We start from the raw sequence: 17,663 nt of genomic DNA, 5'->3' as shown, positions 1-17,663 counted from the left end.
ACACACACGCAGATAAACACAAGGCAATAATCTGTAATGTGAATGTGACTCAGTGTGTCTGCTCACCCTGAGGAACGGCACGATGCCGTCCCGTGCGATGGCCTGCAGGAGACGAGGAGCGCCCGTCAGGCTCTGAAGACCTGCGCCACAGGTGGAGAAGAAGGAGCCGATGACGATGACCCAGGGCGAAGGCCACGCCAGTGTCCCGATCACCAGATTACCCCTGACGGCCTCACCAAACCTGAGATGCAGTCAGCAATCCAATTGATCAACAGTGACATTTATAATGTGACAAAAGATTCTATTTCAAAGAAATGCTGTTCTTTTGAACATCCTGTTCATCAAAGAATCCATATTTCCTGAGCAGCAAATCATCATATCAGAATGATTTCTGAAGGGTCATGTGACACTGAAGACTGGAGTAATGATGCTGATCACAGGAATAAATGACATCTTTCTATATACTCACATAGAAAACATTTTAAATCAAAATAATATTTCATAATATTACAGATTTCCCTGCATTTTTGATCAGATAAATGCAGCCGACTTTTAAGAGCATTACACAATCTTACCCTGCCTGTATCTTCTCATGCACTAAATCACATGACATATTTATAAGTTAAGCAGAGTGTGAATGACATACTTATCCCTCAGCACCGTTCCCTCGATGCAGGAGCCGAACAGCACCACGCTGGACATGTCTGGATACTTCGGTTAAAGAACATCTGGAGAAGATTTGCGTTTTGGACAAATATGAACTCTTATCAGCTTGTTTTGTGTGTTTATAAACACATCATGGCCATATTCCAGGAGGACAATGCTAAGATTCATCAGGCTCAGAGTGTGAAAGAATGGTTGGGAGGAGCATGAAGAATCATTTTCACACATGAATGAGTCCAGACCTTAAATTCATTGAAAGTCTTTGGGATGTGCTGGAGGAGACTTTACAGAGTGCTGGACTCTTGCATTGACAATAACTGATGCACCTCTTGCTGGAAATAACATCACAACATTTATTTCCATCAAGAGGTGCATAAATATTTGATGAATTTTGACATTGTCATCCTGGAATATGGCCATGATGTGTCTTCCTATGATTGTTTAAGTAATGAAAAGCTACACACTCCATCAGTTATGGTTAGAAGAACTGTTACCAAACATATAACATGCTAGAAACATAATAATCACTGCAATAATAAGCCAATCATAGACTCTTATAGTCCCTCTGTGGTGAAAATCCAGCTTTTAATGTTGTTTATGTGTCTATGTGGTGTTTTTAATATGCTTTAAGACAAGCCATGTGTAAATTCATAAGTCGACACCATTGCTGAGTATTTTCTCCTTAAAACTGCAGAGAACTTAAAACACGCTTTGAAATCGCTGGTGTTTCTGACGTCACAAACTACCTTGTAACCAATCAGATCAACGTGTGATCGTCAACCAGTGGATCTCTGAGCTGAGTGAGTGAGTGGAGGCGGGGCTCATTTACATATTCATAGAACCGCACATACTAAATGAGGCAAGGGTGTCGAGTTACATTTTTAAGGCATGAAGACATTTTTTCAAGGAAAAAACATTTAAATATGTAATTTTGGTGATCAAAGATGAGTTTTAATGGATAAAATTATTGACTACAGGGGGACTTTTTTGGGCCGGACAGTGTCTCGTAAACTGTTCTGCAGGAGGGTGTGATATCAGACTGTGTCCACCAGGTGGAGCGCTGTATATGTGTGTGTTGCTGTATGAGAAGATACAGATGATGGAGGTGGTGGTGATGGCCAGGATGGTGCCGATGGGAATGGACTTCTGGGCATCCTGCAAATCACCAGATCGGTTTGATCCAGCCATGATACCTGTTCAAAACAAGGCAGATCATACAGTACAATGTTTTGCTTACTACCGTATACACAGTAATTCCCCAAACTCCTATTTGTGTTATTTTGATGATTTGACTTGTATTCTAAAATGTAGCAAATCCAAACTCTGACTTTTCGTATTACAGTAACACTTTACAATAAGGCAAAATTATTAGTTATCATTAGTTAATGCATTAAGAAACAATGAGCAATACATTTGTTACAGTATTTATTAATCTCTGTTAATGTTAGTTAATAAAAATACAGCTGTTCATTGTCAGTTCAAGTTAGCACAGGTTCATTAAATAAAATTAACAGATCCAACTTTTGATTTTAATAATGTATTAGTAAATGTTGAAATTAATATGAATTAAGATTAAAGGTGCTCTAAGCGATGTCACGCGTTTTTTAGGCCAAAACATTTTTTGTCACATCCAGCAAACATCTCCTCACTATCTGCTAGCTGCCTGTCCCCTGAACACACTGTAAAAAAGCGCAGTCTCTGTGGACATCCCAGGCTCCACAAACAGCAAGATAAACAAACTGGCCCAGCCTGGACCACGAAACATAACAAACAGTGTTCCAGCCAATAACCGACAAGAGTGATTTGGGGGTGGGGGGGTTAGTGCGCGTGCACATGAGGGGGGGAGTGGGGGGAGAAGCATGAAGAGGGAAGTTAGCTAGAGGAGAGATGTCCTAGACAACGAATAACGTTAAAATTTTATATTCTTGAGAATTTTGATATGGCCGACACACGACTAAAGAGACAACGTTCCAATGAACAAATAACAAAGAATAGGGAAAAGGAGAAGGAAAGAGAAGTCCCGAATTTACACAGAAAAAGCGTTCAAAAGGTGGCGAGAACTCCGCCGGCAGAAGGGCTTCCAATCCGACATTCAGATGGCTCTGTTTCTGCTGGACAGGTGGTAAATCCAGTTTGGTTTTTCTAAATGGTTCATGACTGTTTCAGGAAGCACGGGGGGAGGGGGAGGGGACGGGATGAGGAGGAGGGAGGGTCGAGCTAGCCTCCGTTTTGTTTGACAATACTTCGAACGTCAACAAGAAGTGGCGTCACCCAACATCGCTTAGAGCACCTTTAATAAATGCTTCAGAAGTATTTTTCATTGTTAGCTCATGTTAACTCATGCAGTAAACCAATGTTAACCAATGGAACCTTATTGGAAAGTGTTGCCGGACATTCTTGCAAATTCAGATCTACAAGGTTAATTTTCATAATCATAAATGACGGATGAGATCCGACTGTGGAGAAGACTAACCTGTCACGGAGGGGAAGTAGATGCCCACCAGCATGGTAAAGAAGGAGGTGACGTCCGCCAGCACGTACCGGTTAGTGTTGGTCGGGACGGAATCGGGATCCACCACAGCCGTTATTCCCACCTTCTCAATGAACTGACCCTTATCCATGTAATTCCCAAACAGGTTATCTGGATGAAAAAAGGAGAAAGCAAAACAAAGAGAGAGAATATGAGATCTTTTTTTCATCATTAGTATTAGGGGCTTATTCAAACCACTAACCCTGGATATCAGCAATAATAATAGTGATGGTTAGCATACACTGTAGTTGAAAAAGTAAGACATTTTATTTTAATATCCTTTATTTAATATCCTATCTAATTTGATTCTGTAAAAATTTGATCTTATATTTGATGTTTTTTTTTAAATTAGCAAAAGTAGCAAATGAAAAATCGCTAAAATGATTAAGTATATTTTGAGACAAAGGTCTTCTTAATGATTTTCAAGGTAAATAAAGCAAAAAATTTTCAACAACAGAAAAATATATAAAAATATTAAAGTAATAATTAACATGATAATAAACAGCCGTCTGACTTTCCCGTTTGTTGACATGACATGGTTAGATTCAGATGGAAAATATCATATATGAAGTTGGGTGTCCACCTTACAGATAATGACCATATTTATAACAAAACCGTTATATCTAAAAATATATTGGTATTAATTGTATATAATAAAATATAATTTATGGTCACTACTGTAAATCTATATTAAATTATTATGGAATCTCCTTCAATGCTTTCAGAATCTTTACTTTTTAAAATAATTTTATTTCTGTATTTTTAAAAGATATTTTTATATAAACATATTTTAATGACAGTATATTGTATATTACAGTATACACTCACCTAAAGGATTATTAGGAACACCATACTAATACTGTGTTTGACCGCCTTTCGCCTTCAGAACTGCCTTAATTCTACGTGGCATTGATTCAACAAGGTGCTGAAAGCATTCTTTAGAAATGTTGGCCCATATTGATAGGATAGCATCTTGCAGTTGATGGAGATTTGTGGGATGCACATCCAGGGCACGAAGCTCCCGTTCCACCACATCCCAAAGATGCTCTATTGGGTTGAGATCTGGTGACTGTGGGGGCCATTTTAGTACAGTGAACTCATTGTCATGTTCAAGAAACCAATTTGAAATGATTCGAGCTTTGTGACATGGTGCATTATCCTGCTGGAAGTAGTCATCAGAGGATGGGTACATGGTGGTCATAAAGGGATGGACATGGTCAGAAACAATGCTCAGGTAGGCCGTGGCATTTAAACGATGCCCAATTGGCACTAAGGGGCCTAAAGTGTGCCAAGAAAACATCCCCCACACCATTACACCACCACCACCAGCCTGCACAGTGGTAACAAGGCATGATGGATCCATGTTCTCATTCTGTTTACGCCAAATTCTGACTCTACCATCTGAATGTCTCAACAGAAATCGAGACTCATCAGACCAGGCAACATTTTTCCAGTCTTCAACTGTCCAATTTTGGTGAGCTCGTGCAAATTGTAGCCTCTTTTTCCTATTTGTAGTGGAGATGAGTGGTACCCGGTGGGGTCTTCTGCTCTTGTAGCCCATCCGCCTCAAGGTTGTGCGTGTTGTGGCTTCACAAATGCTTTGCTGCATACCTCGGTTGTAACGAGTGGTTATTTCAGTCAAAGTTGCTCTTCTATCAGCTCGAATCAGTCGGCCCATTCTCCTCTGACCTCTAGCATCAACAAGGCATTTTCGCCCACAGGACTGCCGCATACTGGATGCTTTTCCCTTTTCACAGCATTCTTTGTAAACCCTAGAAATGGTTGTGCGTGAAAATCCCAGTAACTGAGCAGATTGTGAAATACTCAGACCGGCCCGTCTGGCACCAACAACCATGCCACGCTCAAAATTGCTTAAATCACCTTTCTTTCCCATTCTGACATTCAGTTTGGAGTTCAGGAGATTGTCTTGACCAGGACCACACCCCTACATGCATTGAAGCAACTGCCATGTGATTGGTTGATTAGATAATTGCATTAATGAGAAATTGAACAGGTGTTCCTAATAATCCTTTAGGTGAGTGTATTAATTATACAAAATTAATTATTTTATTTATCAGAATAAACAGAAAGTAGTACAAACTTTGCTAAAGTGATTGTTTTGAACAAGTGTTAACTTTTTTTAGCTAAAGTATTTGTATCAATACAGTGTGCCGTTCTTTGTGCACGGTTATGATGACATGAGTGTGTTGTGATGATGTCATTTTGTGTGTGTATTTACCACGCAGGGTGCCACTCATAACTCCTGGGATGCCCTGTATTTCCGTGATGTTGTTACTGGAGAAATAGCTGTCGCAGGTCGCGTTCAAGAACTCGGAGTCGCAGAAAAGCCGCCAGAGTTTGGTGGTGACCGTGACGTTTTCTCTCTCGATGACCTTCGCACACACATCGAAACCTTTCCAAACCAGAGTCCGGTTCCCCAGCACACACACACTGTGGAAATCAATTACAGATTTCAATCTTAAAATAAATAAACTTTTCACACAGAAATTGCTCAATTCAAAGAAAGACAAACGTGAAATTCTGAAGTAGAAATACTGAAATAGTATTTTTTTTGTAAAACATACTCCAATAATCCTAATTTATAACTTTAAATAAAAGTTTGTTTTTACATAATATATGTGTGTGTACGGTGTATAATTATTTTCTATATATAAATACACACACATGCATGTATATATTTAAGAAATATTTGCATGTATATACTGTGTATATATATTTATATTATATATAATTTATATTATATATAAATATGTTATATATAAATAACACATTTTTCTTAAATATATATGCATGTGTGTGTATTTATATATAGAAAATAATTATACTCCATACACACACATATATTATGTAAACACAAACTTTTATTTTGGATGCGATTAATCGCGATTAATCGTTTGACAGCCCTAATATATATATATTTTTTCTTTTTTCCTTTTTACAGTGCACCAGGGTTATTATTGTTACCTAAAACTAAAACTATGAAAAACATTTCTTTTAATAAACTAAAATATAAATATTAGCTGAAAAACTTCAACTAAAAATTTTAAATGTTGCCTGGGCAATAAACTAAAACAGTTGAAACACTAAAATTATGAACTGGAAATAAATAAATACTAAAACTAAAACTGAAATAAAAATAAATTAACTCTAAATAACAAAACGAATACACATTTAATAAAAAATAATCTAAAATTAACATGAAAGCTAAAAAAACGCTAATTCAAAATATGAATAAAACTATAATACAAGTAGAATAACACTGCTGTTTCTGGCATAAGTTTGGCCCTGATATGACTGTAATATCACATACGGGAAGATGGGAGGCTCGAAGGCGGTCTTGATCACTCCAGCGTAGACGGCGAGGATCGAACAGATGACACAGGCGAGGAAGACGAGCGCCAGCTTGTTCACGTACTTCACTCCCACAAACACCACCAGGGCCATGAAGCTCAGCACGAGTGTCCCGTAAACACGCATGTTGTTCAGCATGGCGGCCTCGGCCTCGGCTCCCTCCAGGCCCTCCATCTTAAAGATCGCCCCTTGTGGGACAATGTACACCTGAGATAGGAGGAGGAGAGAAAGTAATCAGATACTTGAAAACAACTTTCCTCACTTTATGGACTTAATCTTACTTTTTCTTAATCTTATGTTCATCGTTTCATTAAACTGCCTCTCTCAGAATAAATTACCCATAAAAACATTCTAAATGATACACGGGTGTTTTACTAGGGATTTTAGCCTGAAGCACCAAAAAATGAAACGTCATGTATTTTTCAGCTAATAACATCTGAACCATGCCATATGCGCCGTATGCCATTATAAATAATTTCATGTATCGGTTTTCCTCTAGTTTTTCCTAACAAAACTGGTTCAGAGCATCTTCATTCCAGTCAACATAACAGTAACCAAATGGAAAATGTTTGACATCTATCTTTATGACAAAATCGATGATGAAGACTTAATAGCTTATTTTATAAAGCTAATGTTTACAACAGAAACTGAACAGTCAAATATAATACAGAAACAAGACTGGGGAAGGTTAAAGGTCAGAAAATGAGTGTACAAATGATAAAAAAGGTTTAAATGATGGTAAAGGTTAAACAAAATAAATCTAAAAAGATTCAAAGAATAGCAAACAGACAAAGAGGGACAAAAGAAAGAGAGATGAGAGAGATTCACGACGACACAGGCGGTAAAACAGACTAGCGTGAGTTCAGTTCTACAAGCGCTAATTGAACTAGTCAAGCGTGGAATTAATACTGCAAATGGCCCGCCATTAGTCCTTATTAGAGGCCTGACCTAAATTATATTTAAAGCCGTAAACTTTTGGGTGCATATGCTCTGTTTCACGCCTCTAAGCACAATATATTGCATTGTTCATTAAACTATTTCATACGTTTACCCTTATAAGAAGGATACAAATGAGTAATTATTGAGGATTTTACGAAATCTCGGGTCCCCCAAAAAGAAAGATTTATATTTAACTGCATTTTGCTTACAGAAAAAATGTGAGGGGGAAAATATGCCAATGTCAATTGTCATGACATAATATGATTTTTTTGCCATTTAATAAATGCAGGGACACTACTGGAAAACTGGAGTTTAACAGCCTTTGTTTGTTAAAACAATATATTAAATAATATATAGGGCTGTCAAACGATTAATCGCAATTCATCGCATCCAAAATAAAAGTTTGTTTTTACATAATATATGTGTGTGTATGGTGTATAATTATTTTCTATATATAAATACACACACATGCATGTATATATTTAAGAAATATTTGCATGTATATACTGTGTATATATATTTATATATAATTTATATTATATATAAATATTTTACATATAAATAACACATTTTTCTTAAATATATATGCATGTGTGTGTATTTATATATAGAAAATAATTATACTCCATATACACACACATGTATTATGTAAACACAAACTTTTATTTTGGATGCGATTAATCGCGATTAATCGTTTGACAGCCCTAATAATATATTATATTTAGAGTTTTAGAAACACACATTATACACACCATATCAACAGTTAAACAAGAATATATATTTATTAGCATAAATATATAATTATATATAATTATAGAATATATTTCATAAATCACTCTTTTTTGGGAGGAAATATGACCCGGACATGATTTTGACAGATTTGCAATAATTATGTAATAATTATTATGCAAAATTATGTTTTTATGTTACTTATTATGTAAAAAAAATTATGTTTCAGAATAATCTGTGATTCATTTTACAATTAAATGAAACATTTTTATTTTATCTTTTTTTTGTCAACAGAGATTGTGTCCCTTGTGGATTCTCTTTACAGACTGCGTTATCTGCATGTAGGAAGTGACGGCACAGCAAATAAGCTTTGTTAAATTGATGAAATACACACACACACACACACACACACACACACTGTTGTTCAGCTAGTCTCTATGGTGACCTGTTCATTTCAATAATATCTGCCGGGTTACAGAATACAGCTTTATTCGGCTTTATGTCCTTCTGAACCGAAGTCTGGATAAAACACTCTTGAATCAGCACGCCGTGGACCCGCGGATCTCAAGCATGGAGAAGATTTTCCACGGACAATGGGAGCTAAGCCGATGTTCCTCTGGAAGAGAGAATTAACCCAGAAGTGAGATAGACTCGAGCCCCCGACGAGTAATGCGAAAGAAGATCCACGAGCAGCCGAGAACACGTGTGTTAAAACACGAGGCCAGCGAGGCTCCGAGGACACGCTAGCGCTCATCAGCGGAGCAATTAAACGCAGAGTCTGCATAATTACTTAATTACTCGCTCGAAGAGGAGGGAGGGAAAGCAGGATGAGAGATAGAGAGATAAAACGAAAGAGTGATGAACAACAACCAATAAAATCAACGTAAAAAAAAAATTATGATTTGAGTGTTTGCAAAACTTCCTGACTACTAAGATGTCTTCATCTGGTCTTTTGCTGCCAATGATATCCCACAATCCTGTGCGTGTAATTCATTGGTTGATTTAAAGTATAAAAGGCACTTATTATAAAATTGTTTCCTGATACAATTGTGCCTCATGTCATTCCGAATGCATACGACTTTATTTCTCTCATGCCGTTAAAAAGGAGAAGTTTAGCAGAATGTCCAGGCTGCACAAAATAATATAGTGAATGGTGGACGAGCTTCCAAAAAGCATCACTGTAGTCCATACAACAATGCTTTATATTAAGTCTTTCAAATGCTTTTTCATATTCAACTTTCTTTAGTGTGTAATGTTGCTGTTTACAACACAGCTACGCAACTTTCACTTTGACGCTTCAAAAAGTTCATAAAGAGATTGTAAAACTAATCCATATGAATTGATTTTCATTTTCAGAAGAGACTCGATCGCTTTATATGATGAACAGATTGAATTCAGGCTTTTATTCACATTTAAACATTGATCAACTCACACATCAGTTGTGGTGAACGGAAACTCAAGCATGTTCGCTTGACATGCGAGGACCAATGAGGTTCATTCTCGTGTTACGCATCACGTTTGAGCTTCAGCAAGAACCAATGAGGTTTGTTCTCGCGCGTCAAGCAGGTTCGCTTGAGCTTCTGTTCATGTTCGCTGGTCAATGTTTATATGTGAATAAAAGCCTAAATTCAATCTGTTCATCATATAAAGCGATCAAATCTCTTCAGAAAATTTGGACTAAACCGCTCAATTCATATGGATTAGTTTTACAATCTCTTTATGAACTTTTTGAAGCGTCAAAGTGGTAGTTGCGCAGCTGTCAATGGAGGGACAGAAATCTCTCAGATTTCATCAAAAAGATCTTCATTTGTGTTCTGAAAATGAATGAAAGTCTTATAGGTTTGGAACGACATGAGGGTGAGTAAATGATAACAGAATATTTCTCATTCATTTTTGGGTGAACTATCCCTTTAAATAATTCCTGCCCAATTCATACGCAGAATAAAGGGGCGGGGCCTGGTTGAGTTAGTCAGTAGTGTGTTAAACTGGCGGTTATGGTAAGGGGCGGGACATTTCCCAAACATGCTCAAAGCGCTTGACCAATCACAACGCACTGCTCCAGTCGACCAATCAGAGCGCAGTGTGCTTTTCAGAAGGAGGGGCTTCATAGAGACAGCAACTAAACAGAGCATTACTGACAGACTGGGAAGAGAGGAGCTGCAACAGTGGAGAATAATGAACATTAAAGCATGAAAATCTGTTCTAGCCCAAAAACAAGACTTTGTAAATGGACATAATATGTCCTCTTTAAGACACAGACTCATAAAACACACCAGCAGGATCTCGATGCAGCCCAGGATGTACATGGCTCCAGCGTAGGTGGTGCCCAAGTAGAAGCAGATTCCCACCGCTCCACCAAACTCAGGGCCCAGAGAACGAGAGATCATGTAGTAGGAGCCGCCAGCTGTTAAAAACAGATGCATGATCACAAACAAAAAACCCACTTAGGAAACGATATTATAGGATATTAACAAAGCATTCTGGTGTTGACAGCTCTGAAAAATAGCTCAATACAACCAACAATTACAACTTCCTGTTTCTTGGGAAATATTAAGCATGCTTATCGAGAGGCTTTTAGCACTATAGGGATAATAGCAGCCTATCGCTGATGAACATCGGATGGGGAACCAAACCTGGCAATTTCACCTCACCTCTGCTCTCCTCCAAACAAGAGATGAGATCAAGGGGGTCATTAGGACAGGCCACGCTCATCGAGTTATGAATACATAAATATAGCTTTGAGGATTTTGCTGTCTGGTCATTGCTCGGAGTTGTTGTTGCTACGGTGACCGCTTCCTGTTTCCAAGGCGACCCACATGCACATGTTAAGCTCGAGCAGGAGCTCGCTTACCTGGCACTACGCCGTTTGTGGCGATGGCACTCATGGAGATAGCAGTGAGCATCGTCTAGAATAAAACACACAGAAGAACAGAAAAGCACTGTTGGTTAGTTGACATTAAAACAGATTGAAAAGAACAATAACGCCAGGATGTTTCATCAGTGTAACAACAACACCAAACACCAACAAGTATATGATTCTGATACAACAAAATGATGCAATGCAACATAATTTCTGAAATTTGGACACGATTCAGTATGATGTGATCTGATTATTAATACATTTTGAGATTGTGTAAAAAAGTGACCTCAGGATAGTGTCCTCACCTGTAAAAACAAACAAACATTCTGATTCATGAGCAAATGATTCCTATGAACTGGTTCTGTTAAGTGAATCATTCAAAAAGACTCACAGAAGTAAATCGTTTGACTCAGTTTGATGAATCCTTGGTTAATCAACATCTCTGAACTGTAATTTATTATTATGGAATAAGATAGAATGACAGATAGACAGACTATAGATAGATAGATAGATAGATAGATAGATAGATAGATAGATAGATAGATAGATAGATGATAGACAGATATATATAGATGATAGATAGATAGATGATAGAAAGATGATAGACAGACTATATATAGATAGATAGATAAATAGATAGATGACAGACAGATATATATATAGATGATAGATAAATAGATAGACAGATAGATAGACAGACTATAGATAGATAGATAGATAGATAGATAGATAGATAGATAGATAGATGATAGACAGATATATAGATGATAGACAGACAGAAAGACTATAGATAGATATATAGATAGATAGATAGATAGATAGATAGATAGATAGATAGATAGATAGATAGATAGATGACAGACAGATATATATAGATGATAGATAGATAGACAGACAGAAAGACTAAAGATAGATAGATAGACAGACAGACAGACAGACAGACTATAGATAGATAGATAGATAGACAGATAGACAGATAGACAGATAGATAGATAGACAGATAGACAGACAGACAGACAGACAGACAGACAGACAGACAGACAGACAGACAGACAGACTATAGATAGATAGATAGATAGATAGATAGACAGATAGACAGACAGACAGATAGACAGACAGACAGACTATAGATAGATAGATAGATAGATAGATAGATAGATAGATAGATAGATAGATAGATAGATAGATAGATAGATAGTCTTCTGTGAAAAGGAGGAAGGTGTATAGTATTGATGGATAGTTGTGTCAGATCACCTTGATTAAAGCAATTTAGTAGAACTGAAAGTACCAGAATAAATCTGATCTCGTTTGAAACCTCTTCTGTCTCCTCTACGCTGCGCTGCAATTGTAAAACGTCCTGGAGATTAAAGCCGTCTTTAAATCAGCACCGAACTGTCTCCAAAAATGCAAATGTGTCTATTTTGGAAGAAAAGGGTACGAGCTGATGCTGTCAGACTGAGAGGAAAACAGCAGGACCCTGATGCTTCTTTAGAAAGTGACAGAACACACAGACAGAAACAATGAGTGTTTGAATCGATAGAGAGAGAGAGAGAGAGAGAGAGAGAGAGAGAGAGAGAGAGAGAGAGAGAGAGAGAGAGAGAGAGAGAGAGAGAGATTACTTCAATTGCTATGTGGAAGAATCGTTTTCAGATGAACCTGCTCATCATTATTTGCCTGAAAACACCATTGAACCATTTTAAAATCACTATAACACACATGGTGTCTCGTGGCTGATTGTTTTATTGAAAGTGCGAACATACGGCACTGATCCGAGCTGCTCTTCACATTCATTCATAGCTCTTTACTCGTATACCAATAATGCTCTAATTTTTGTATTTCTCTAAATTAATTTGAGACAAAGTTGATACTTGAATGAAACATTCAACATTTTTCGATAGTAACTGCAGTTCATTAGGCTTTAATCAGTGTATAATCAGCAGTTTTCTTTTTTCTTCACCGAGACTCATGTGAGATCTGGTCCATTTCCACCCACACAAACACAAGTCCAATGGCAATTCAGAAACACTCTTCATATCAGAACTCCATATGCTAATCACATGCTGGTTGCAGCTTCTGATTGGACGATGCAGGGCACCGGCTGTTTGAACCAGTTTTCCCAGCCAATCACGCCATCTGCCTTCAGCGGAGTGAGCCAATAATACCGAAACAGATATCATGACACCAACCCAAAGATTTAGAGGAAATAACAGTGAATACAAATAGAATAGTGTGATGACAAAGCTGAATTTTCAGCATCATTACTCCAGTCTTCAGTGTCACATGATCCTTCAGAAATCATTCTGATATGACAATTAGCATTTATATTAAATAGAAATCTTTTGTAACATTATAAAATATTAACTGTCACTTTTGATTAATTTGATGCATCTTTGAATAAATATAAAAGTATTTATTTCTCATCCCCCTCCACAAACAAAGAGAAAGAAATCTTACTGAGCCCAAACTTTTGGACGCTATATACATAAGCTCAAATGATTTATTTGTCAGTAAGTATCTTAATTCAAGGTATGCGTCTCCTCACTGTTACTCAGCAACAGAGTGCCGGCGATATTTGGGCCCCTGGAGAGGATGAATTTACATAATCAAATGACACATCAGAAACTGAATTTAATACAGCCAAGCTCAGGAGACAGAACTGCAGTAAATGGAGGGGAAAAAGTGCATCTTCCATTTGCACAAAAATCTGATCTCAAGCAACACGCAAGCTCATAATGATATATTTATAATCAACATTTCTCTTTCTTTGCCCGCCATTTTGGAGCTTGAGCAATGCATTCTGGGATTGACTTCTCTGCGAACGATGTGCATGCTCCTTTAGAATTCGGCCAATTCTCGTTGTCTCTGATTTGAGTGTTGATTTAATTACATCTACATCACTGAATGCACAACACACACACACACACAAGTGAAAACAATTAATATTCATGTATTAATATATTCCTATGAATAATCTGATTATTCAACAGAATCTTTCCCAGCTGTCTCAACCCATAAATAACCGAAGCGCTGTCTGTCATCCGCCTGTCAATGTTTCTGCGCCTGCCGACTTCGTGAAAGTGGATCTATGCTGTTGTTTGTGTCCTTTAATGATTCATTACTGCATTTCTAATGTCTTCAGTCTCCATCTCTGTGATGTATGAAAGAAGCAGCGTTCTCTCCTCCTCTCCATCTGTTGCCATGAGAGACCGAACGCAATGAAAAGCAAGCGATGGGCGTCTGGCAATGAGCTGGTAATTTCAGATGACACTGATAGCGTCTCGCTACTTCTAAATATGATGCATGTAAACACTCATTCAAAAAGCACAGGCGGATGTTGAGGTGACGCTCACACCACCCTGATGGTGCAGACGGGCAGATCAATCATACATGCACATTTTCCTTGGAAAGTCATTGAGATGCATCAGATGAAGACAGGCCAAAGTCATCAAGACACACAGTCTCACCTGCAGAACATCTCAGAGGCCGTTTTAACCTCGTTTTGAAGGATTCTGGAAGGCCTTCATTATCTTTGAGTGTCTCTGATGGCTGTGGCTTTTCACATCATTTGGCCTGTTGGCTTTTATGCCTTTCAGCAAGTTCAGCAAGTGAATCTCACGCAATCATGTCCCAATGCACCCCCCCAAAATCAAAAGAATAGGAATCATCATTAACGGAAACTAGTAAAAACATTTTGTTCATTGAAAAAAAGATTCAATAAAATATTAGATGAAATATGTCAACTAAATAAAAATTCTGAACTGAAATAAGCTGAAGAATTAAAATCACTGTAACTGAACTAATAATAAAATTAAAACTTAGAAATATAAAAAATAATAAGAATGGCAAAAAAAAAAATTACTAAAAAAATAAACTAATTAGGGCTGTCAAACGATTAATCGCGATTAATCGCATCCAAAATAAAAGTTTGTTTTTACATAATACATGTGTGTGTACGGTGTATAATTATTTTCTATATATAAATACACACACATGCATGTATATATTTAAGAAATATGTGCATGTATATACTGTGTATATATATTTATATTATATATAATTTATATTATATATAAATATTTTATATATAAATAACACATTTTCTTAAATATATATATGCATGTGTGTGTATTTATATATAGAAAATAATTATACTCCGTACACAGACATAAATTATGTAAACACAAACTTTTATTTTGGATGCGATTAATCGCGATTAATCGTTTGACAGCCCTAAAACTAATTAAACTAAAAATATAAAAATAAAAGCAAAGATTTTATAAAACTAAAATGAAAAAGTAACTAATTAATTACTATATAAATTATGTTTTGCATAACAAAAACAAAGCCTAATTTTAAGACTATCAGGATGTTTTGAACTGACATTTTAATGAAAATTAAGCCCCTTTAATGTAAGAAAATTGTGAAAATAATAGCGGCTGCATTATTTAATTTGTGATTAAATTATTTAAATAGTGATTATATTATTTCATTTGTAATGTATATGTATACATCATGCTAGCATTTACTTTTTTTTTTTACTTTCATTTCATGATAATCTAATGAGAGCCCTGATAATAATAGGAAAGCCTCAAAAGTAAAACATCTGGACATCTGCGATGACAACTGGGAGCAAATGTGCTTAATTATCATGAAAATAAAGCAATGCAAACAAATTTTAATAGTCAGTTTTATCTGTGCTTTCTTATTCTGTGTCCTTCAAAAATACTTGAGGCAGTCAAATCCTTCAAAACAAGGCTTAAAACGTCACCAGAGCAACTAGACAGACACCAGAAAAGAAAGATGGCCTTTCAGTCAGCTTATTAGACATCATCAGGAAACACTGTTCATGTCAGCACACACAGTGTGTACTCTGATGGACCTAAAAACCCAGCAGCTTCTCTGTTTAGCATCACCTGTTGCTGGATGACATCTAGGCGAGCTGCTATTAGCTTCAGTGTTTTTGTCTGAAAGCACCTGTGTGCTTTTTAAAGGGCCCCTATTATTGATTTTTGAAAATGACCTTTCATGTGGTGTGTTACATAGCTCTAAGTGAATGAAAACATCCTGAAAAGTTTTAAATCGGAAAGTGCACAGTATATAAAGCTATTGTCTTTCAAAAGAAAGAGTCGACTTTTTCAAACGAGTCATAAGCCGATTAGTTGTGACGTCAAGACGAAACATTAGCATGTTAGCTCGCGGAAAGGAGGATTTAGAGAGATTGATTCATCTGACGAGTCGTTTGAAAATCATTGAAAATGTGGTGATGTGCAAATGTATATTATGAGGAAATGAAACAGTTTTTTGACCTTTGATGCATGTAAACCTGTTGTAGGAGACTCCAAAACAACATTAGGAAACTTTAAAAATAGCATAATAGGGCACTTTAAATGGATGCATCATGTTGCTGAAATCTCTGTTTGGTGGATTAAACTCCAACAAGTGACGGAAGAGCTTTTCAAATGGTGGGAGAAGTTTTCCTGATGGATCCAAACTGGTAGATGCTGCTTTCTTTATAGGGATAAAACAAGTGCTGCTTACCATTTTCTTAATAGCATGTGCAACATGATGCATTACAACCATAAATGCAGATAAAACAGTAGTATGCTTCAGCACCTTGCTTGTTTAATACAGCAAATGGTGTCCAGTTATAATTTCTGAAATAAAAATGCCATTTTTCGATTAAAAAAATTCTTCAGTCTGATTAAATAATAATTTTAAGGTCACTGACCACAGTAGTCCTTCTACTTTATAGTCCTTCACGTCTATTGCGATCTCAAAATTCCGGCCAGTTGATAATACCTAGAATGTCTAAATTGACCGCTGGCGGTAGATCCTTTTCCTATTTAGCACCAAAACTCTGGAACAGTCTTCCTAACATTGTCCGGGAAGCAGACACACTCTGTCAGTTCAAAGTCAGATTAAAGACACATCTCTTTGACCTAGCATTCACATAATACATTATAGACTTCTATAATTCAGTGTTAGGCTGCATAGATCAGGTCAGCCGGAACCGGGAACACTTCCCATAAATCCTGATGTACTCGTTACATCATAAGAAGAATGGCATCTACACTAATTTTCGTGTCTTTGTTTATCCCGAGGTTTTCCCGCAGCCTGCCGGATCCAGGCCGTATCCAGATCTGATGAAGGACCTTCGCCTGGACCCGATGACAACGCAGTGCTGAAGTGCCAACTAGTCTCTCCCTATGGAGGATCCCTTTACCACTACAGATAAAGCGTTGTCGGGAAAATTTGTTTTGCGTATCTACCCCGAAGTGACAAAATAAAATTCTGTATCAAAATGTATAAGGAAAGACCAGTACTTTGTTTAGGCTTGGTTTGTAGGGAATAACAAACCTGCGCACATATATTCAAACGCACTTAACTATAGAACCAGTTCTTAATGCGCATGTGAACGCCATCAGCGTTTCTCACAGGTTCGCGTTTAAAGTCTGTGTAGAGAGAATGGTGTCGTCTTGGCGGCCCCTAATTTAATAACAAATGATCGTTGCGACGGAAACGAATCAATCTAAACTAACTTTAGCTGGAAAATAACTTTATTAAAGAACC

At 37.0% G+C, this 17,663-nt stretch overlaps 1 protein-coding gene across 5 annotated transcripts in view; it reads right to left on the bottom strand.

The window, feature by feature from the left end:
• Window positions 1–17,663, bottom strand: part of slc12a5a (solute carrier family 12 member 5a) — a 178,882-nt gene that overhangs the window by 12,808 nt on the left and 148,411 nt on the right. For all 5 annotated transcript variants that reach the window (XR_013822569.1, XR_013822570.1, XM_079884091.1 and 2 more), the window contains exons 5-12: window positions 11,085–11,139; window positions 10,507–10,637; window positions 6,525–6,772; window positions 5,433–5,644; window positions 3,137–3,304; window positions 1,758–1,856; window positions 647–704; window positions 67–241 (exon numbers count right to left, since the gene is read on the bottom strand). Coding sequence is in view for 3 of the 5 variants with exons in the window: in XM_079884091.1 (XP_079740217.1) it covers window positions 67–241; window positions 647–704; window positions 1,758–1,856; window positions 3,137–3,304; window positions 5,433–5,644; window positions 6,525–6,772; window positions 10,507–10,637; window positions 11,085–11,139 (1,146 nt within the window). In the remaining 2 variants the exon portion in view is untranslated. The remainder of the gene's footprint in view (window positions 1–66; window positions 242–646; window positions 705–1,757; window positions 1,857–3,136; window positions 3,305–5,432; window positions 5,645–6,524; window positions 6,773–10,506; window positions 10,638–11,084; window positions 11,140–17,663) is intronic.

This window comes from Squalius cephalus (genome assembly GCF_949319135.1).
Source record: "Squalius cephalus genome assembly, chromosome: 10".
NCBI classification, from domain to species: Eukaryota; Metazoa; Chordata; class Actinopteri; order Cypriniformes; family Leuciscidae; genus Squalius; species Squalius cephalus.
Note: the sequence above shows the minus strand (reverse complement) of the source record. Positions and strands in the feature narration are given on the sequence as shown.